General features: G+C 40.5%; 1 protein-coding gene across 2 annotated transcripts in view; it reads left to right on the top strand.

Annotated features, from left to right (window-relative positions):
• The first annotated feature begins 536 nt into the window (after nucleotides 1-536).
• The window catches only part of CMC1 (C-X9-C motif containing 1), a 39,355-nt gene continuing 16,483 nt past the window's right edge, over nucleotides 537-23,408 (top strand). The window contains exon 1 of one of the 2 annotated variants that reach the window (XM_085851037.1): nucleotides 537-562. Coding sequence is in view for 1 of the 2 variants with exons in the window: in XM_085851036.1 (XP_085707162.1) it covers nucleotides 5,904-5,955 (52 nt within the window). In the remaining variant the exon portion in view is untranslated. Of the gene's footprint in view, nucleotides 563-5,771; nucleotides 5,956-23,408 lie in introns of those variants that run through there. The other variant, XM_085851036.1, reaches the window with a different exon arrangement.

The raw sequence follows: 23,408 nt of genomic DNA, 5'->3' as shown, positions 1-23,408 counted from the left end.
AGGCCATTCAGCCCATCATGCCTGCACGAACACCGCACGAACACCGCACGAACACCGCACGAACACCACACGAACACCACACCAACCCGTCGACACAAGATCCAAGGAAGAAAATGCAAAAAAAAAGTTTTAAATTAATGAAATAAAATGTTTTTTGGGAGGTTTATTTTATTTTATTTATTTGTATTTCTTTTTATGCCGAAGAGAGGGTTCAACTCGGGTTACCAGATTGATTACGGGCCGAACTAGACTCATCCATGAGGAGCGGTTGAAGAACACGGGGCTTTAGACACGAGAAAGAAGGTGGTGACGAGGTGATATGATGGAGATGTTTAAGATAATGAAGTGCGTCGTGATTACGTTTTATCGCTTCGGTATTTGTACAATGACGTAATATGTCGGCGGAACTACTTCAGAGATGAGTCCGCCTGAGTGCGAAATGGCAACACAACGACTCGGGCACGAATGAATGAATGAATGAATGAATGAATGAATGAATGAATGTCTGCGGAATAAACTCCGATTGATCCCAAGAGAATCTGCCTCCGAGTCATCACAAAGGGTACGGACAAAATAAGTGTAGAAGAATTATTCAGCAGAGCAGAGAATGATTGGACCAGGGACAACAGCCTGAGACACTGGAGAAGTGTGTTGATAAATTAGTGTGGTGTTGATAAATTAGTGTGGTGTTGATAAATTGGTGTGGTGTTGATAAATTAGTGTGGTGTTGATAAATTAGTGTGGTGTTGATAAATTGGTGTGGTGTTGATAAATTAGTGTGGTGTTGATAAATTGGTGTGGTGTTGATAAATTGGTGTGGTGTTGATAAATTAGTGTGGTGTTGATAAATTAGTGTGGTGTTGATAAATTAGTGTGGTGTTGATAAATTGGTGTGCTGTTGATAAATTGGTGTGGTGTTGATAAATTAGTGTGCTGTTGATAAATTAGTGTGGTGTTTATAAATTCGTGTGGTGTTGATAAATTAGTGTGGTGTTGATAAATTGGTGTGGTGTTGATAAATTGGTGTGGTGTTGATAAATTAGTGTGGTGTTGATAAATTAGTGTGGTGTTGATAAATTAGTGTGGTGTTGATAAATTAGTGTGGTGTTGATAAATTGGTGTGGTGTTGATAAATTGGTGTGGTGGTGATAAATTGGTGTGGTCGTGATAAATTAGTGTGGTGTTGATAAATTGGTGTGGTGTTGATAAATTGGCGTGGTGTTGATAAATTGGTGTGGTGGTGATAAATTGGTGTGGTCGTGATAAATTAGTGTGGTCGTGATAAATTAGTGTGGTGTTGATAAATTGGCGTGGTGGTGATAAATTGGTGTGGTGTTGATAAATTGGTGTGGTGTTGATAAATTGGTGTGGTGTTGATAAATTGGCGTGGTGTTGATAAATTGGTGTGGTGTTGATAAATTGGTGTGGTGTTGATAAATTGGTGTGGTGTTGATAAATTAGTGTGGTGTTGATAAATTGGTGTGGTGTTGATAAATTGGTGTGGTGTTGATAAATTGGTGTGGTGTTGATAAATTAGTGTGGTGTTGATAAATTGATGTGGTGTTGATAAATTGGTGTGGTGTTGATAAATTAGTGTGGTGTTGATAAATTGGCGTGGTGTTGATAAATTGGCGTGGTGTTGATAAATTGGCGTGGTGTTGATAAATTGGTGTGGTGTTGATAAATTAGTGTGGTGTTGATAAATTGGCGTGGTGTTGATAAATTGGTGTGGTGTTGATAAATTGGTGTGGTGTTGATAAATTGGCGTGGTGTTGATAAATTGGCGTGGGGTTGGTAAATTGGTGTGGTGTTGATAAATTGGCGTGGTGTTGATAAATTGGCGTGGTGTTGATAAATCGGCGTGGTGTTGATAAATTGGCGTGGTGTTGATAAATTGGCGTGGTGGTGATAAATTAGTGTGGTGTTGAAAAATTGGCGTGGTGTTGATAAATTGGCGTCGTGTTGATAAATTGGCGTGGTGTTGAAAAATTGGCGTGGTGGTGATAAATTAGTGTGGTGTTGATAAATTGGTGTGGTGTTGATAAATTGGCGTGGTGTTGATAAATTGGCGTGGTGTTGATAAATTGGTGTGGTGTTGATAAATTGGTGTGGTGGTGATAAATTAGTGTTGGGTTGAGAAATTGGTGTGGTGTTGATAAATTAGTGTGGTGTTGATAAATTGGTGTGGTGTTGATAAATTGGTGTGGTGTTGATAAATTAGTGTGGTGTTGATAAATTAGTGTGGTGTTGATAAATTAGTGTGGTGTTGATAAATTAGTGTGGTGGTGATAAATTAGTGTGGTGTTGATAAATTAGTGTGGTGTTGATAAATTAGTGTGGTGTTGATAAATTGGTGTGGTGTTGATAAATTAGTGTGGTGTTGATAAATTGGTGTGGTGTTGATAAATTCGTGTGGTGGTGATAAATTAGTGTAGTGTTGATAAATTGGTGTGGTGTTGATAAATTGGTGTGGTGGTGATAAATTGGTGTGGTCGTGATAAATTAGTGTGGTGTTGATAAATTGGTGTGGTGTTGATAAATTGGTGTGGTGGTGATAAATTGGTGTGGTGTTGATAAATTGGTGTGGTGTTGATAAATTGGTGTGGTGTTGATAAATTGGTGTGGGGTCGATAAATTAATGTGGCGTCGATAAATTGGTGTGGTGTTGATAAATTGGTGTGGTGTTGATAAATTGGTGTGGTGGTGATAAATTAGTGTTGTGTTGATAAATTGGTGTGGTGTTGATAAATTGGTGTGGTGTTGATAAATTGGTGTCGGGTCGATAAATTAATGTGGCGTCGATAAATTGGTGTGGCGTCGATAAATTAGTGTGGTGTCGATAAATTAATGTGGTGTTGATTTTTTGGTGTGGTGTTGATAAATTGGTGTTGTGTTGCTAAATTGGTGTGATGTTGATAAATTGGTGTGGGTTTGATAAATTAATGTGGTGTTGCTAAATTGGTGTTGGTTTGATAAATTAATGTGGTGTTGATTTTTTGGTGTGGTGTTGATAAATTGTTGTGGTGATAAATTCACGTGGTGTTGATAAATTGTTGTGGTGTTGATAAATTCGCGTGGTGTTTGTAAATTGGTGTGTTTTTGATAAATTGGTGTGGTGGTGATAAATTAGTGTGGTGTTGATAAATTGGTGTGAGGTTGATGTGGTGCAGGCACAGATGTGGTGTGGGGTTGATGTGGTGAGTGCCAAATGTCCTCCTCCTGCGTTGAATTTACACGGATGAATTTACGTTTAAGTTTACGTTGAACTGAAAGGGATGGTTTTGAGGTGTGTGTTGGTCCACATGGGTCAGGAACTGTGAACCAGAATAACACTAAGTTTCTTGATTTTGCAAGAAGTCATGGACTTAGGGTAGCTGGTTCATGGTTTCAGCGCCCACAAGCTCATCGCTGGACTTGGTATTCCAACGCTGGTGGTGTGGCAAAGGAGATTGACCATGTCCTCGTTGATGGTCGCTGGAGGATGATCCAAAATGCAGGGTCTACTGGAGTGCTCAGTTCCTTAATACCAAGCACAGTCTTGCTGTAGCAACTCTTTAGTTGCACCTTAAATCCAGGAGAATGGAACCATCCCAGCCTCGGCTGAATGTTGGCAATTTTAAGGATGACAGGGTAGCTGAGGAATTTGCGAACAAGCTGAGTGGAGATTTGGGGGGTCTGTGTGCTTTGTCGAATGTAGAAGAGTTGTGGAGTGCTTTCAAGACCACCGTCCTTGATGTTGCCGGTGGATGTCTTGGAACTCACTGTAGGGAGAAGAAGAACTTTGTCTCTCAAGGGACACTGGATACCATGACGAGAGTCGCAGGGTCAGGCTGAATGGCAGAGCTGAGCTGTTCAGGGAGCTGAGGCATAAAACTGTATGTGCACTGAGGGTGGACAAGGAGGCCTGTGTGCGAGGAATCTGTGAGGGGGTAGACCATTACCTGTGGTCAAGTGATTCTCATCCTACTTACAGGGGAATTCGCGCTTTGCATTCCTCCAAGCCCATCCCTCGGTGTACTGCAGTTAGAGCAGAGGGTGGTGGGCTCTTGACAGAGGAATCCAAAGTGAAGGCCCGCTGCTCGGATGTCAGGGGTGTTTCTATCCCCATTGCTGACCCTCCAATCAACTGTGGTCCTCCTTCGCTTGTGGAAACAAACTGTGGTGAACCGGTTGAAATGCCGCTGGGATTCAGAGCCGCTGGGATTATGGGTTTCCTGGGTCAAAACTAAGATCCAGGCTTTCAATGACATCTTCGATGCTACTATCTTGTCTGTACCTGTTTGTGGTGAGGATTGTTGACGTCACGGAGAGATTCACTTACCTTGGCAGTGATATTCATATCTCTGCTGGCTGTGAGCCAGAGGACAATAGACATCTGAGTCGGGCCTGGGGAGTCATGGATTCACTGGATGATGGGGTGTAGCGCTGCCGGTACCTGTGCGGGAGGACGAAAGTCCAAGTCTTCAGGTCATTGGTGCTTCCAGTCTTGCTCTATCGATGTGAGACTTGGATTCTGACCAGGGATCTAAGACAGAGACTTAACTCCTTCGGTACCAGGTCTTTTCGGAGAATCCTTGGCTATCACTGGTCGGACTTTGTGTCCAACGAGTGGTTGCTGAGAGAGACTCAAATAAAATTTGTTACCTGCATAGTCCGTGACCATCAGCTGCGGTTGTATGGACATGTGGCTCATTTTCCTGACACTGATCCTGCTCACCAGATTCTCTTAGTGAGGGAGTCTCGTGAATGGAGGAGGCCAATGGGCCGACCACGTGCTTCGTGGTTGCAGCAGGTTGATCGGCATCTCAAGGAGATGGGGATGGGCCTGGCATCTGCCTGGGGGATGGCCGGACGGAGGCTCCTCGAGTACTGGCGGAAATGGATGCCTCGATGTGCTGCTCCGGCACATGCTCCCATACCTCACCGACCTCACTATATTGAAATGTACCTTTTCAGATCCCATTGACCCTTTAGTTTAGGCTCCTGATGACTCTTTAAACTCCTACAGAACCTTTAGAGACCTTGACACCTTTTAGACCCCTTTTGACTTCATTTCGACTTTTTTAGTCATTTTAAGATCCTTTCAACACTTTTAGATCCTTCTACCCTTGGAACCACTTCATGCCTTTGAGGGCAGAAAAGATTCCTTTCACTGGGCAAAAATTAACGGAACGTTTGTGATAAATTCAGGACTTGCTCATCCTCCATAGTATTCACTGTGTGAATTTCATCGTGTTGTCAGGACATTCAGCCCCCACGGCCTCATCCTGTTTCATGGAATTAAAACTGAAGGTTCAACTTTATCAGCAATAAATTCATCCCAACTCCGACTACCCTACATCTCGGGAAACGAGCATCTGTCCCACTTAGGATCTCTCTCTCTCTCTAACCTCTCTCTCTCTCTCTCTCTCTCTCTGTCTCTGTCTCTGTCTCTGTCTCTGTCTCTGTCTCTGTCTCTGTCTCTGTCTCTGTCTCTCTCTCTCTCTCTCTCTCTCTCTCTCTCTCTCTCTCTCTCTCTCTCTCTCTCTCTCTCTCTCTCTCTCTCTCTCTCTCTCTCTCTCTCTCTCTCTCTCTCTCTCTCTCTCTCTCTCTCTCTCTCTCTCTCTCTCTCTCTCTCTCTCTCTCTCTCTCTCTCTCTCTCTCTCTCTCTCTCTCTCTCTCTCTCTCGACAGTGTTTACGTTATTTCTGAATATTTTCAGTTTATAACTTTCGGGTTTAGCTCATGTACGATTCGAGCTGTATCACTGGTGTATTACTTAGTTATACTGTTGTTTTCCTTCACGATCGCTTTTTATTTCCTTGTTCATTGTCTTTTTGTAATTTGTTTTCAATCACGTGACGTGTATAAAGGAATCGCATGAACAGATCTTGGTCGAGATCTGCAAAACGTTTTCAACGCTAAATGAGTTCAGCACTGGAACCCATAAAACTCGGGTCGATTATGGCGGAAGAAGGTGCAGTATGCTGTATGGCGTTACAAAAACAATGTTTTCCGGTTTGGATTTTCTTCACGAAAAGGTCAAACTTTCATTTTATATAACTGCGTGCTTTCGAGTCCCGACGTACGTTTTTGGTGTGGCTTCGGATTGATGCAGTGATGAGAAAGGTGTAATTAATAATGTGTAGCTCGTTAAAGTCCAGGTGAAACTGTGTGCGCGTCCACTCCCAGCATTCTCTGCCGTCATTCATTCCGAATCCTGGACACGGTCTGGAGACCGGGGGGGGGGTTTGTTCAGGAGGCAAGTTTCTTGGAGACAGCTCGCCAAGTGGCTGAAGCACTCCATTCTAAACCGTTGAGAAGGAACGGCTGATTTGGCAAGCACGAGCTCGCTACTTGGTAACTGAACATACCCCTGTGACTCTGAGATACGCTTGGACTGTGGTTCCATGTCGAGTACATGTAACAGTGCACACCACTGTGGTTCCATGTCGAGAGTACATGTAACAGTGCACACCACTGTGCTTCCAGCTCGTGAGTACATGTAACAGTACACACCACTGTGGTTCCATGTCGAGAGTACATGTAACAGTGCACACCACTGTGCTTCCAGCTCGTGAGTACATGTAACAGTACACACCACTGTGGTTCCATGTCGAGAGTACATGTAACAGTGCACACCACTGTGGTTCCAGCTCGTGAGTACATGTAACAGTACACACCACTGTGGTTCCAGCTCGTGAGTACATGTAACAGTGCACACCACTGTGGTTCCAGCTCGTGAGTACATGTAACAGTACACACCACTGTGCTTTCAGTCATGCTCACCAAATTTCCCGAGACCGAGTAAAGATGAAATGTTGAATAGTTATCAGTGTTGAGCAGGTTGTGATTAAGTGGTGGACATGGTGAGTTCAAGGTGACCCCACATGCCGCACCGGTCCAGAGTTTGGTCGAGTCCGTGTTACCAGGTTTTATGTGTGGGATTGTAACCGGAAAGATCTAGATCATGTTAATCTGGAGGACCTCGGGAGGGTTTGTTGAGATGGGGGGGATGGATGGATCACCTCGTGTGGTTTGTCGAGCATTTCATTGTGATGGTGGTGATGTGAATTTCGTTGTTTAAAAAAAAAAAAAGTTCAATCAATCTCGTTCCATATTTTGTCGTTGGTAGACCTATATAAAGCCTTTTAAGGGGGGTGGGGGGGGGAGAGAAGTGTTGTGGATATGAAATATGCTTTTAAAAGCCAGACTCAGTAATCTGCTGTCGTGCTCTCCAGAATCTAGTCTTGAGTTTGGTTCCTAACCCACAAAAGTGTGTGATTGGTGTTTCACTACAAGGTGCACAGTCCCTTGGATGAATATATATATATATACATATATATATATATATATATATATATATATATATATATATATATATATATATATATATATATATATATATATATATATATATACATATATATATATATACATATACATACATGCACACACATTGTTACGGATTTCAGAATCCGGTCTGATGACTGCATCCACACATCCAGGTAGTCCTCAGACAGTTATTTCCTTAAATACATGTTCAGATTAGCCCCATACCCATGTCTAATGGGATCTTAAATGTGATGCATTGAGAAGGGTAAAGGATAGATACCCTCTCTTATGGGAAGCTTTTTTTTCTTTAAGACAGACATGTTTACACACATTTCTTTCACGAGCTCTGAAGCCCGCCTCCATTCTTCCTCAGCAACAATCTTTCGCGAGCTCCGACGCCCGCCTTTTTTGAGAGCGCACGGGTCATCATGGTAACCGTGCGCAAGTGGGGCGGGGTGAGCTTGGGGCGGACTGCACCCGCGAAGACGGCCCGGAGATATAAAATGAACAGGAGGTACATTCTGTGGGGAGAAAGGAAAGCGAGAGAGAAAGCGGAGGCGAAAGAAAGCCAGGGAGGGAGAAGAGAACGAGAAGTAAGCTTGAGAAGCGGATATCTAACCAGCGCCAACAACGAGACAATTCATCCTTCCCAGTGCTTGGACAAGCGAGCGTGTGGTGCGCGTGTGCGTAAAAAGTTATTTCCATTTATTAATTTTATTATTAGTAAATTATTTAGTGATTTCCAACCTGTCCGTGTTTCTTCTTTCCTTCCATTGGTCTAGCATTCTCCGAACCAAGATAGACTGGGAGGTAATTACCACAGATTTGACCAAAAATAGTCGGCACGCACCAGCGGTTAAAACGCTCGACTGCCCTAATTAAAATCTAATCAGATAATATTGGTGCTTTGCCGAGGGCGCACTCCCCGCTCAGGTAACCACGTGACCTCTAGTTAAACGGAATAATTAGACGGTGGACACTGGAACTCGTGGTTGACTGGGTGGCATTCGTGGTTCTAAAACAACCCACCTTACCACAACGTTAATTGTGAGCGGTGGCCCCAGGTCCGGCTCGACCGAGGAAAACCGGGGATTAATCCCCCTGAGTGACAACTGGTGTCTCGGTACCCGTGGCTGCAACAATATATTTATATACACTGATAAGCCAAAACGTTATGACCACCTGCGTAATATGATGTTGGTCCTCCGTGTGCCGCCAAAACAGCGCCGACCCGCCGAGGCACGGACTCCACAAGACCCCTGAAGGTGTCCTGTGGTATCCGACACCAAAACATGAGCAGCAGATCCTTCAAGTCCTGTAAGTTACGAGGTGGATCCACCATGGATCGGACTTATTTGTCCAGCACATCCCACAGTTGCTCAATCAGATTGAGATCTGGAGAATTTGGAGACCAGGGCAACACCGTGAACACTTCATCATGTTCCTCAAACCATGCCAGAACAATGGGTGCAGTGTGGCAGGGCGCATTATCCTGCTGAAAGAGGCCACTGCCATCAGGGAATACCATTGCCACGAAGGGGTGTACCTGGTCTGCAACGATGTTTAGGTAGGTGACACGTGTCAAATTGACGTCCACATAAATGGCTGGAACCAGGGTTTCCCAGCAGAACATTTCCCAGAGCATCACACTCCCTCCACAGGCTTGTCGTCTTCCCACAGTGCTTCCTGGTGCCATCACTTCCCCAGGTAAACGGCACACACGTACACGGCCATTCACGTGATCGAAAAGAAAACGGGACTCATCGGACCAGGCGACCTTCTTCCACTGCTCCAAGGTCCAGTTCCGACGCTCGCGTGCCCATTGTAAGCGCTTTTGACGGTGGACAGGGATCATCATGGGCACTCTGACCGGTCTGCGGCTATGCAGCTCCATACGCACCAGGGTGTGATGCACTGTGGATAGTGACAGATTCCTCCTGTGACCACCATTAAAAATTTCTGTGACGTGTGCCACAGTAGACCTTCTGTCGGTTCGGACCAGACGGGATAGCCTTCATTGCCCTCGCGCATCGATGAGCCTTGGGCACCCAACAACCTGTCGCCGGTTTGTGGTTTGTCCCTCCTCGGACCACTGTCAGTAGGTCCTCACCGCTGCTGACCGGGAGCACCCCACAAGCCTTGCCGTTTCAGAGATGCTCTGACCCAGTCGTCTGGCCATAACAATTTGGCCCTTGTCAAAGTCCCTCAGGTCTTTACTCCTGCCCATTTCTCCTGCATCCAACACATCAACTTCAAGAACTGACTGTTCACTTTCTGCCTAATATATCCCACCCCTTGGCAGGTGCCACTGTAACAAGATAATCAATGTTATTCACTTCACCTGTCAGTGGTCATAATGTTTTGGCTCATCAGTGTATATATTTCTCGTCAGGTCAGGTTCGATCTGTGACCTGTTACAGGTACCATGTAAACCTGTACTAACCTGTTCCATGGTCGGGTTGTCGGCGACTAAACCGTCCCCCCCACCAGGTTTTCTGGTGAGGAGGGTGTTTGGATATGGACACCCAGCAGGATTAAAAACAAAACCTGCCAAAGGGCGGAGGAGCTCCTTGTGAGCCAACGGCCATCCATATCTAGTGCCCAACTGTGTCTGCGGACGTCCTCCTGCAGTTGGGTCACTTCTTATTAGGAGGTTGGTGGCAGGATTTGCACTCCGGCCACCATAAAACCCATCATTCCGCAAAACGCAAAAACGCAAAAAAATCTGAAAACCCATTCCGTGGGAGTACCTCCTGTGCAGCTTCCCTTCGCAGGGCAGCTCACCGGATGACGGGATTGGGGCAAAGCCTTCGGGACCCCCAATCTTTGATAGGAGGGAAACCACGGGGTAACATCCCTGGGTCATATTGCGGGAGAGTGTGTCGGAGTGGTGCTGAGGTGTCGTCCACCAGACGGCGGCCTCCTTGGGTTAACCTGAGGCGGTCCCTTCGGGTGGGTGCCTGGAATGTCCTATCCCTAAGAGAGGATGATCACCTGTCTCTGTTATTATTTGAGCTCAAGCGTTTGGACATCGGGATTGCAGCTCTCTCTGAGGTTCGGAGACCGGATTGCGGTGAGATAATGGTGGGTGGTTACACCTATTATTGGTCTGGTCGCTCTGATGGTTACCATACCCAAGGAGTTGCTGTAGCTGTGTCCAATAAGCTGACCCCAATGATAATTGAGGTAACACCGGTCAACGAGCGTATTATGAGATTAAGGATTCGTCACTCCTTAGGTGTCATTTACCTGGTCTCTGTTTATGCTCCGACTGAGGCGAGTGATCTCACCGTGAAGGATGCATTCTACGCCACACTCGAGTCTGTGGTTGATCAGTGCCCCAGACGAGATACACTTTTAGTCTTGGGGGATTTCAATGCATCGACTGGAACTGATAGGGATGGTTATGAGGTGTGTGTTGGTCCCCATGGGTCAGAAACTATGAACCAGAATAGCACTAAGTTCCTTGACTTTGCAAGAAGTCATGGACTTAGGGTGGCTGGTTCATGGTTTCAGCGCCCACAAGCTCATCGCTGGACTTGGTATTCCAACGCTGGCGGTGTGGCAAAGGAGATTGACCATGTCCTCATTGACGGTCGTTGGAGGATGATCCAGAACTGCAGGGTCTACCGGAGTGCTCAGTTCCTCAATACTGACCACAGGCTTGTTGTAGCAACTCTAAAGCTGCACCTTAAATCCTGGAGAATGGTACCATCCCAGCCTAGGCTGGATGTTGACAAGCTCAGGGATGAGAGAGTAGCTGAGGAGTTTGCGAACAGGCTGAGTGGACACTTGGGGGGTCTGGGTGCTTTGGGGGGTCCTGAAGAGTTGTGGAGCGCCTTCAAGACCACCGTCCTTGATGTTGCCGGTGGATGCCTTGGAGCTCACCGCAGGGCAAAGAAGAATTTTGTCTCTCAAGGGACACTGGATACCATTGACCAGAGTTGCAGGGCCAGGCTGAATGGCAGAGCTGAGCTGTTCAGGGAGCTGAGGCGTAAAACTGTACGTGCACTGAGGGTGGACAAGGAGGCCTATGTGCGAGGAATCTGTGAGGGGGTAGAGCATCACCTGTGGACAGGTGATTCTCGTCCCGCTTACAGGGGAATTCGCGCATTACGTTCATCCAAGCCCATCCCTCGGAGCACTGCAGTTCGAGCAGAGAGTGGTAGGCTCTTGACAGAGGAGTCTGAAGTGAAGGCTCGCTGGGCCGGTTACTTTGAGCGGTTGTACCGGGCTGATCCCCCAGCTGTCAAGTTGGACGTCAAGGGTGTTACAATCCCTGTTGCTGACCCTCGAATCAACTGTGGTCCACCTTCGCTTGTGGAAACACGGGCTGCGGTGAACCGGTTGAAATGGGGCAAAGCTCCAGGGATCTGTGGCATCCATGCCGAACTTGTCAAGGCTGGTGGAAATGCTGCACTCGTGTCGTTGCATGCAGTTTTGTGCTCTGCCTGGAACACAGGCATCATCCCAACTGATTGGAAGAGGGGCCTTGTTGTCCCTCTCTGGAAAGGGAAGGGTGATCGCCGAGACTGCAACAACTACCGAGGGGTGACGCTGCTCTCAGTGCCGGGCAAGGTCTTTGCTCGGATAATTCTTGATAGGGTTCGCCACCATCTGCTTGAGCACCAGCGTCCAGAGCAGTCAGGCTTTACACCAAAGAGGTCAACGATTGACCGTATCCTTGCACTTCGTGTCCTCACCGAACGCAGACGAGAGTTTCGGCAGGGGCTGCTTGCAGCCTATGTTGATCTCTGTAAAGCGTTCGATTCAGTCAATCGGGATGTCCTCTGGAGGATTCTTGGTCTTCGTGGGGTGCCACCAAAACTGATCGATCTGATGTCTGAACTCTACTCTGGTACTGAGAGTGCTGTGAAGTGTGGTGGTACCATCTCTGACTTATTTCCAGTTGTTACTGGAGTTCGTCAGGGATGTGTACTTGCCCCCACACTTTTCAGCACTTGTATGGACTGGATTTTAGGGAGGATGTCGGAGAGATCAAGTTGCGGTGCATCGTTTGGACATGTCAAGATCTCGGACCTTGATTTTGCAGATGATGCAGTCATCTTTGCGGAGACTTTAGACATCCTCTTGGGGGCCCTCGAGGTGCTGAATGAGGAGTCGGAGCCGTTGGGATTATGGGTTTCTTGGGTCAAAACTAAGATCCAGGCTTTCGGTGACATCTTGGATGCTGCTGTCCTGTCTGTGTCTGTTTGTGGTGAGGATGTTGAGGTTGTGGAGAGATTCACTTACCTTGGCAGTGATATTCATGTCTCTGCTGGCTGCGAGTCAGAGGTCAATTGACGTCTGGGTCGGGCCTGGGGAGTCATGGATTCACTGGATCATGGGGTGTGGCGCTGCCGGTACCTGTGTGGGAGGACGAAAGTCCGAGTCTTCAGGTCCTTGGTACTTCCAGTCTTGCTCTATGGGTGCGAGACTTGGACTCTGACCAAGGATCTCAGACGGAGACTTAATTACTTTGGAACCAGGTCTCTTCGGAGAATCCTTGGCTATCGCTGTTCGGATTTTGTGTCCAACGAGCGGTTGCTGAGAGAGACTCTGAGATTTGTTACCTGCATAGTCCGTGAGCGTCAGTTGCGGCTGTATGGACATGTGGCTCGTTTTCCTGACGCTGATCATGCTCACCAGATTCTCTCAGCGAGGGAGTCTCATGAGTGGAGGAGGCCAGTGGGCCGACCACGTGCCTCATGGTTGCAACAGGTTGACCATCATCTCAAGGAGATTGGGATGGGCCTGGCATCTGCCTGGGGGATGGCCAGATGGAGGCCCCTGGAGTACTGGCGGAAAGTGGACGCAGCGACGCGCTGTTCTGGCATATGCTCCCATACCTGAGTATATATATATATATATATATATATGTATATATATATATGTATATATATATATGTATATATATATATATGTATATATATATGTATATATGTATATATATATATGTATATATGTATATATATATATATATATATGTATATGTATATATATGTATATATATGTATATATATATATATATATATAATGAAAACGTTAAGCTCACTGTCCTGTCCGCTAGCATAAGTTGGTGGACGTTAAAGATCCAGTGTTTTCTTTTTTTCCACCAAGAGTCGGTGAGTCATCGCCAGCACTTCTTGTCAAAATACAATTTCCTTCCCAAAACAACTGCAAAGTCGTGCCTGGCCAGCCAGTTTGTGAGGGACTTGGGGTCCTTAAAGGAGTAATCTGCGATATAGCAGAAAGGAATTGTGTGATGGGGGCAATGTGCACGAACAAAGAATAGTTGGATCGATCAGTATTGAGGAGCACATACAATTTTGCTTATGTAATATGTAAATGTCCCCATAACCAGCTCTCAACTGCACTTTTATTCATTTATTATTAAGTTGTCCCTTTGCATGGCTCCACATTGTACTTTTTGCTTTTGTGAATATGATTTTAAAACTGATCCAAGGCTCATGGTAGGTTTTGTAATACTGTTGTGGTTGTCACCCATGAGTAACTCCAGAGGGATGGTGAGTCTTTCAAAACCACAATCACCTTTTTCATTTATTATTCAGTTGTCCCTTTGCATGGCTCCACATTGTACTTTTTTGCTTTTGTGAATATGATTTCAAAACTGATCCAAGGCTCATGGTAGGGTTTGTAATACTGTTATGGTTGTCGCCCGTGGGTAACTCCAGAGGGACGGTGAGTCTTTCAAGACCACAATCACCTTTTCCTACCACTAACCTTGAGCCAGCCCCCAGCTCAAAAGCCGTGTTACCATTACCATGGAAGTTATCATCACAAACTGGTATCGTGACAGATCTTAATTGATTGGCCGAGCGGAACCAAGTCACATGCTGCGTTTTTATCTCGAGCCCAATCTCTTGATGGACCAATCACCAGTTGCCAGACGCCTCTGTCGGGGCAGACGGGATGAGTCGAGACACAAATTCGTTTTAACCATGTATTGAAGATTGCCCTAAATGTAAATGTGGTGGGGACAAATCGCAGAGAGCTGGGGGGGGGGGGTGCGAGGCTGGAGAGGAGACCGTAGAAGACAGAAAGACCACCGACCAACCTGCGGTGATTGAGTGAGAGGCCCAAAGACTCAGCCTCATTGCGGGAGATGCCAATGATCCGAAATACCTTGGTTTCTACAGCGTGAAGTAGAGAAAGGTGGGAGGCAGGAGCAACAGCCCAGAGGGGAGAGCAGTACTCATCAGGCTGCGGGCAAAAGCTTTGTAAGTGGTCAGGAGCTCAGGTGGGCCGAGGAAGGCATTTGCACGACGGAGGATTCCCAGTCAGCGACTGGCTTTGGAGGCGAGGTTTGAAATGTGGCTTTCCCAGGAAAGGTCATGGCAGATAGTGAGACCCAGAAGCTTGAAAGAAAGGACTTCATCCAGAGGATTGTTGAGAAAGTGGATAGGGGGGGATTTTCTAAACGGTCCTTTCGAAGAGACATAGTGAGTGTGAGATTTGTCCGGATTGAAAGACATGTTCCACGTGTTGGACCAATTTGTGATTTTACCCAGATCTGCCGTGAGTGAATAAGCTGCTGCATGCTGGTCTGAGGGATGGCAGAGGGTGGAGTCATCAGCAAACAGATATAGAGGATTTTCCAGAGAGTCGGAGAGATCATTATTAGGGTGAGTATACTGATTCTGGCTCACTTTTCCCCATGTAAGTGAATGGGGGATTTTCAGCGATTCATATTTTTTTTTCCCTAAAAAATAAACCCCCTTTTTAGCCCAAGGTATATTTATTTGTCTCCCCTTTTAGCCTTGGGGCACTCTATTCAAATAACCAATGCAACAAGATAAAGATTTGTTCAAGTAGCAAAGTAGTAATGTGATTTGTTAAAGGTGATTCTGAAGAAATATCTGAAACATGTAAGCCTTGGGACACGCTTTTTCAAATTACCAATGCATATTGTTTTGCTCATTCATTGAACCTATAAAGATTTGTTCATTCTCAAATTCCTTCAATAGTTTAATTGTCTTTGCACAATATTCCCCATCTAAAATATTTAAAAATAAAACATTTGAATCTTTATATTTTTCAAGATACCCCTTTTGTGTCATTATGAAATGATATACTTATCTTAATGATCTCATCTGACCACCTCCTGAGGTGCATATCATTTTGAGATTGTAGTAAATTATTTTTCCATTGTTCAATTGATAACCATCAAATTGTTCAGTCCATTCAAGGATATTTATTATTTTCTTTACATCCTCTAACAGTCAAACTTATTGGTTTTTAAATTGATTTGCTTATTTGTTTTATTTACCTTTGTTTTAGTTATTTTTTCAATAAGACTTATTTGATATTTTTCACAGTCATTATGTTTTCCATTTATATACCAAGACTGAGACTTTCTCCACTCTTTAGTTTGATTAATACTTGGTTCGACCATTTATATATTGTGAAAAACGCGGTGGTAGCCCTTAAAAACCCAAACCCATCTTCCCATCGTTAAAACCTGTGTCCATATGGAACACAATCTATTCTATTCACTCTATCATATAATGTCCATATGGAACACAATCTATTCCATTATCTAAAATAAATCTCTTATCATCAAAGGCTCCGAATGCCTTTTTATTTACTTCTTCACTATATATCTTATGTTTATAACTTCTTATTGTATTCATTTTCCTATATTCTTCTTTCTTATTCATCAAAGAATTATAATAATTTCTAAAAGTTATTGATTTCTTTATTACATATTTCTTTATTCCCTTTAACCTTTTATCAATCTGATCACCATACTTATAAGCATATGCCTTTGCTCTCAATCCAATAAACTCACTCATTACTTTTCCACCCAACTCATCCTTAAACTTTCCAATAACCTTTTCATTCTTTTTTGAAAATAACTCGCTCTTCTTACTAAAATTACTTGTATCATATACTCCAATATTTTTCTGCATATCTTTATAAACATCATCAGTTTTTATATCGAGAATAAAACTATCAGTGTCCATATACAACAATGAAACATTTTCACCATACTCTTTCTTTAAGTCATGATACAAATAATCATACATCAATATCTTTGATAAATCAAGAACTGCTGTTCCAATATAAATTGGTTTATCCATTACAATACTTTCCTTTTCCATATGAATAGCAGAAAAGTTCTCTGAAAAAAAACCTCTTCTTTCTCAAAACTTGGTTTATTTATCAATCTAGAAACTTCTTTCCAAGATGTTGCGAATCTAATGTTTTGCCTGTTTCTAACATTTTTCCATAGTCTTTCCAAATACAGCATTATTCATTAATTTATAAAAGTCCCCTTCAAATTTTACTTTTGTATTTGCTCTCATATCTGTATTGAATTTAATATACTTTTCCATCCAAGGACTTTGTTTAAATTTTAAAACTATGAATTTTGCTACTCTCAACCCAGCAGATAAATATTGTCTCAAGTTCCTTTGATGCAAAACATATCCCTCTTTATCATAGAATGTTGTTAATAACTTTTCTGTTGATTTGCCTTTATTATTAAAAGTTTTATGATAATCACTTAACCATTCTTTCTTTGGGGTTTCTTTCTCACATGCAAAAGGAAGGTCTTTATGCTTATTATGAAGATCACTCGGGTACCTCAAATCAACTTCAAAATAATAACCTTCTTCTTCCTCATTCAATTCTTCTTGAGAAGAAATAACAATATTCATCAAAGCCTTTTCATAATCCTTTTCTTCCACCCACTCTAATTTACCATAAGGGGGAGATTGAGACATTGCCCATCCATACAAATTATTAGCATCAAAATACATCAAATAATTACTATCTTTTTCACTCATAATTTGGAAGATATTTATTATTTGCTTTTGCATATCTTTTTGAACATACTTGTGATATTCCACCTCTCTTCGACTTTTCAATCATCAAAAGCATATCTACATCACTGATTAAATATATATCTTGTTTTGTCATTTTCAACATTGCACTCCAAGCTAAACCAGGAGCTTTGAAATAGTGGGCAGGATCTAATCCATAACAATTTTTATTATGACAGAGTGATCTAAAAGCTTCAAACACATCAGCGAACAATAAAACATCTGTTTTTAGATACATGATATTCTCCAAGGTTCTTTGTCTAAAATATTTTCCAAATTTCATGTGCATGTTTATATTCCTTATCACTTATCTCTTTTTCATAAAGGTTATTATAGAAACTTTCTTTTGAAGGAAGTTGTGTTTCTTTAAATCTCATAAATGAATCCATATAATCATAAGGATAAATTCCCTTACTTGTCAGAATTTTCTCTTTATTTGAATTTCATTCCTTGTTTGAATTTCCTCTCTAGTTAGAATTCCCTCTTTAATCAGAATTTCATCTATAATCAGAATTTCCTCTTTAGTTAGAATTTCATTCATTGTTTGAATTTTCTTTATAATTAAAATTAGAATTTCATCTTCAGTAAGAATTTCTTCATTAATTTCCTCATTAATTAGAATTTCCTCTTTACTTTGAATTCTCTCATAAGCCTGGTGTTGGCTTCGTGGTTAGGGTGGTGGCTTGGGATCCCAGGGTCCTGAGTTCAAGCCCCGTTGGCTGCTGAATTAACACCAGGGGGTTGACTCAGCCTGTCATCCTTCCGAGGTCGGCGAAATGAGTGCCAGTGTACTGGTCCCGGTGTATGCCCCAGTTAGAATAGGTGTACCATATCCCTGTGTGTCGTAAGAGGCGACCAGGGTTGGCGTCAGGAAGGGCATCCGGCCATAAAAACATTGCCTCAAAAAAAAAGCCAAACCCCTGCACAGCAGGGAAAAATGGCTGTAAAAACGGTCATTTTTATTATTTACTTTGAATTCTCTCTTTAATCTGAATTTCCTCTTTTGTTAGAATTTCCTCTTTTGGAAAATAGCCCATGGAGCTTAGATTTGATGCTGGGTTGGCTAGTGGTGTTCCCATAAACTTGTAAGAATCTAGAAACCTAATAAGAGTTAAAGGTTTTGTGAATATCATTTTTGTAAATGAAATATACTTTTGAATTGTGTTTGTTATGGCAGAAATATTCCCTGGTGTTTTTGAAAGTTCATTTATAAATAGATGTGTATCATCATTGGCACTGTTGTGAAGAAAGACTGGAATAAAAGAAGGAAATTTATAATTAAGATTACAACAGGAATGAGCTGGACCTCTATATTTACCAGTAAGATGACAATGATCCCTAACTTTAGACTCCTCAATTTCCTCCTCACAAATATGACAGATATTGTTCTTTCTAAATTCTAATTTTCTTCTTCGGTTAATTCCATCGGTTCATTTGTTTCTTTCATTAATTTAGTTAGTCTTATACGATCCTTTTCTCATTGTTTTACAAACTCTTGTGAAGCTTTTTTTTCCACTATAATGTTCAAGTTTATTATACTTTTCTCCAACAGATGATTTGATATTATAACAGAAACCACAAGGAATATGTTTTTGATATTTATTGGTATGTGATTCTTTTGGATTAGGAGAAGCAGTATTTATCTTTTTAAGGATACATTCAAAATCAGCGTATATCACAAATGGGTGCATGACAGATTTATTATAATCTTCAAAAGAAATCTTTTCACCAGGTTTAGGCATTGTAATTACAGCTGATTTATGATTACTACAATATTTTGAATGTTGTTCTAATCGTTCTTTTGTATGAAATGAATTAAGACATCGCTTACAAGGATATATTTTGTTTGCTGTTCTGAATACCTGAGAAGAGATTAATCTTGATAAATTGTTGATGTATGTGTAATGTGAATTCTTTCCAACACTAAAATATAAAAGATCAATGTGTTTCTTCATTTTTATAGTTGTTTGAAATTTTTAATATTTGAACTTTGTTTGTATCCGTTAATCCATATACATTAATAGAAAGATTATTATTTTTCTCAAATTTAGGAATATCTGTTAGTGGCATTGGGAATTTAAAATCTTTAATGTCCAAGGTATTCTCATATTTCATATATTGTTTTACTCTTTCTGAATTACATTTTGGTGGATGTAAGTGAGCAAGAACAGACCAGAGAAAACATTTATTATCATTGTTCTTAATATTAACAACTGCCTTCTTTAGTTCTATTTCTTTTGGTAATTCAATATAAGAAGAAGCTTTAAGAGGGTTTGATTTTAGAATGTGTATATCTAAAAAGATGATTTATTTTTTAAATATTGAATCCACTTCCTACCACTGTATTATCAACATCCTCCTCTTGTCTTGATAGTTTTTCATAAACCCCACTATTCAAAAATCTTGAAATGATGTTATAAAATGAAGATCTGTTCTCGTATAAGGAGTTTGTTCTTCATCTTGTCTTTTCATATTCATTTTCACTCCCTTATAAAACTTTAAAGTTTTCATTTCTTTTAATGTCTTTTTAATAACTTTTTCAACATCAGGTTTCACTATTTCAATTGATTCAGCTATTGATGATGGACCGGGTTCTCCAAATTGAAAAATCCTTATTTTTATATGCCCTTTAAATGCCCCATCAGTGTTTTCAATATAATGATCTCCCTTTACTTTAAACTCATTTTTCTTGTGTTTTTGTGATTGAAGGTGATTCTTATAGCTACTCTTCAAAACATCCTTTGAGCAGATATCACAATTTTCTTTCCAACTCAAGAGGAGATATTTGTTTGAAAAGATTGAATGTGTGTTTGTTGGTTTGAAGGTGTTTTTTATAATATTTATATTCGTGATTACAAACATCGCAGTATGTTGTATTCACCATATTTATGTAATAAAACTTTGCTTTAACTAAAATTTTCTTGATGAAAATTTTGTTTAATTTATAGGTGAATCTGTGCTTAAAACCATTTTATCCTCCAACTTTTTCATTTTATACATACAATGTTTCATGACACAAAAGACAAGTTTCAATCAATCTCTTCATTTGTTAAAGATACTGAGAAATATGTCAAGGATGTAAAATTGAACAAAGATAAATATAAAAACTATTGGATAAAAACAATTATGGCGAATAATATGAGTTCTTCAATTTCCTTCAGTGGAAGGGCTTTTAGTATACCTGGAAGAACATCAATTAAGGTATCTCCAACAAAAGTTTCTCCTCTCCTGGCAATATATTCAAAACTAGAAAAAGCAATGAAACGAGAAAAAGTATCAAAAAATAAAAACCTTATGGATGAAGTTTTAGAAAGAAAAGATAAGACCATCTGTAATATGCAAGGAGAAATTTGTATTTTTTTCAACAACCCTAAAGATATAAATCCTGATGAAATAAAGGATGTTAATATATCAGGTGAAATGACATTTCGTTCAATTGTAGTTAAAGATCATTTTAAAATTACCTTTTATATAAAAAATGTAGCAGTTGAATCTGTTAATGAAAAAAAGTAGAGATATCGATGGTAATGTTTTTTTTCTACTAATTAAATATGAGTCAATATTCAACTGAAGATTTTGAAGATTGAGAGTGATTATGATACCGAGAGTTTGCATTCAAACGATAGTTATGATCCCGAGAGTTTGTGTTCAAACAATAGTTATGAAAGTATCGATGATGATATCGAAGATGAATTTCAGTTTAAGTAAAGCTTTACTTTATAAATATGAATAGTTTACTCGATTTTGAGCCTCTTGAATTCCCTGATTCTCCATATGACAAATTTGAGAATTGTCCTGCGTGTGAAAGACGGGGATGAAACAGAGTCAAAAGCTTATAAACAATGTATATTCTGTGATTATCTTCTAATTAATGATAAAAAATATAAAAAGGAAAATTATTCTTTTAGATTTACACCAAAATGAATTACTTTACAACATTGATTAGAGAAATGAATGTAAAGTATGAGGGTGATAACACACCTTTCCTTACAAGGGAAGAAACTGAACATATTAGAGAAATGTTCAAAGGATTGTTGTTATATATTATTCATGGATGTGATTTTCAGGGAAATATCAACACAAGATATTGCATAACTAAAATAATTTTATTATCTTGAAATTAAACCTGAACTTAGGATAAAGTAGAGTTTCTAAAAAAGCCAATAATAAATTAAATAACCTGTTTACCAAATATATAAATGATTTTTTTACCCATTTGGGAAAATAAGATAAAATTTAACAACCATAAAAATCTCCCAAATTCATTAAGATGCCTCATAGTTGGTTCAAGTGGATGTGGAAAAACCTGCTTACTTTTAAAGATGCTCCTGACTCCCAACTTTTTAGATTCTGATAATTTAATAATTTTCACAAAGTCGAGTTTTCAACCAGAGTATAAACTACTCTCACAAGGTTTTAATGCTGGTCTTCAAAAAGAAGATATAATCGGTTTATTTAAACTTCAAAAAAACCAAAATGATTATAACATTGAAGATATAATACAACTATTTTGTGATGCACAGAGATGTAAAAAGAAATCAAAACCGATAACTTGTATTCTTCGTGATAATACGGATGATATACCGTCTCCCCAATATTTGGATAAATCTAAAAAGAACCTCGTTATCTTTGATGATTGTGTTAATGAGAGAAACCAAACGGTAATGGACAGCTACTACACAAGAGGGAGACATTCTTTTTGTAATTGTATTTATCTTAGTCAATCGTACTTTCAACTTCCTCGTCGTTCCATCAGAAACAATGCTAATACTTTTATTTTATTCAAGTTAAATGCAATAGATATAAACAATTTTTGGAGAGACAATTGTTCTACATTGTGTAGTAAAAAGGAATTTGGGGATTACATGAAACACATGACTGAAAAATATAAATATATTGTTGTGAAACAAGATGAGATATTAAATTATATTTTTCAATAAATAAATGGATGCGAAAGAAAGAGCAAGAAGATTTAGGGAACATCAAGAGTTGTTTCAAAAGTTGTAAAACAACAGGAAGATATAAAGAAGAAATGCAGACAAAAACTAATGGGTGAAGAAGCATTTGAAAGAAAATGAGAAATTTTTTAAACCACTTTTAAAAACTTCCCAAGAAAAAATTATAGATGTTTCCACAGTTCCCACAATAAAATATACTCCGAGAAAGCTCCAAATGTTAAAAGATTTCAGTCAAATGACGGAGGAAGAATTGGAGCATATAGGAGAATTAGAATATGATGATGAAGGATTATTTCAACAACTGGAAGAGATGAATCGACCCCCTGATTATATTGTGAATGCTCTTCAAAACAATGAATATTCAGCGGATTCAAAAACCAAAGCAGGGCTCATTCCAACAGAACAATCAGCAATATTTCATCTTGTTCAAGAAAAGGTATTGATATTTAATGATTAATTAAGGTTCTTGAGTTCTGCTCAACCCCCTGTCAAACTAACTCCGAGATTAATGTTTCTTCTCACAAAAGATGGAAGACAAGGTTCAACTGTGAGGGATGAATCAAAGTACATTGATAAACCATTGGATATGAGAAATAATGATGATAAAGTATATATTGATCTGCTGAACTCTGTTGATTATAGGGTTATTCTTTCTGGTAAAAGTAGGAAGAATGAGAAGGAGAAACACATTATTCAGGCTTTAAGTATCCTTGGTTCAGGTGTTAGTTTTCTTCCAAATGACCCATCACAATGAGTTAATCGACTGTTATTTTTGTTCGTCAGTAAGAAGGCTGGAAATAACAATTGTTTTAATGAAGCATCAGCCATTTTAGACCAGTTGATGAACATGAAAATAATTAATAAATATCAATATAAAGACATTTTATCTCATTAAATAAGATGAGAATCACAATCCTTAGTTTCAATTTCACAACAAGCAACCACACATCTTCATTCCCATACCCACTACAACTTGACACAACAAAAGAATATGAGGCATCTTTATTGTCCATGGAAACTTACAATACCTTATTTAATATAACTGATAAAAATGACAAGTTTAGTTATAATCCGGGAAGTGGATACAAAACGATAACAGTCTGACCCGGAGCATATGAGATTTCTCGAATATCTTCCGAAATTGCTCGTCTTATGAAAGAACAGGGTGATGAACCCAAAAATATTATCGACATTCAAAATCAACGATTAAACTTAAAAATAACTACAAGGTTGATTTCACAATTGATAATTCATTTAGAGAGTTATTGGGTTTCTCCTCAAAAAAGATT

The sequence above is a fragment of the Eptatretus burgeri genome, chromosome 13, assembly GCF_056783735.1.
Source record: "Eptatretus burgeri isolate ZD-2024b chromosome 13, Ebu_testis_v1, whole genome shotgun sequence".
NCBI lineage: Eukaryota > Metazoa > Chordata > Myxini > Myxiniformes > Myxinidae > Eptatretus > Eptatretus burgeri.
Note: the sequence above shows the minus strand (reverse complement) of the source record. Positions and strands in the feature narration are given on the sequence as shown.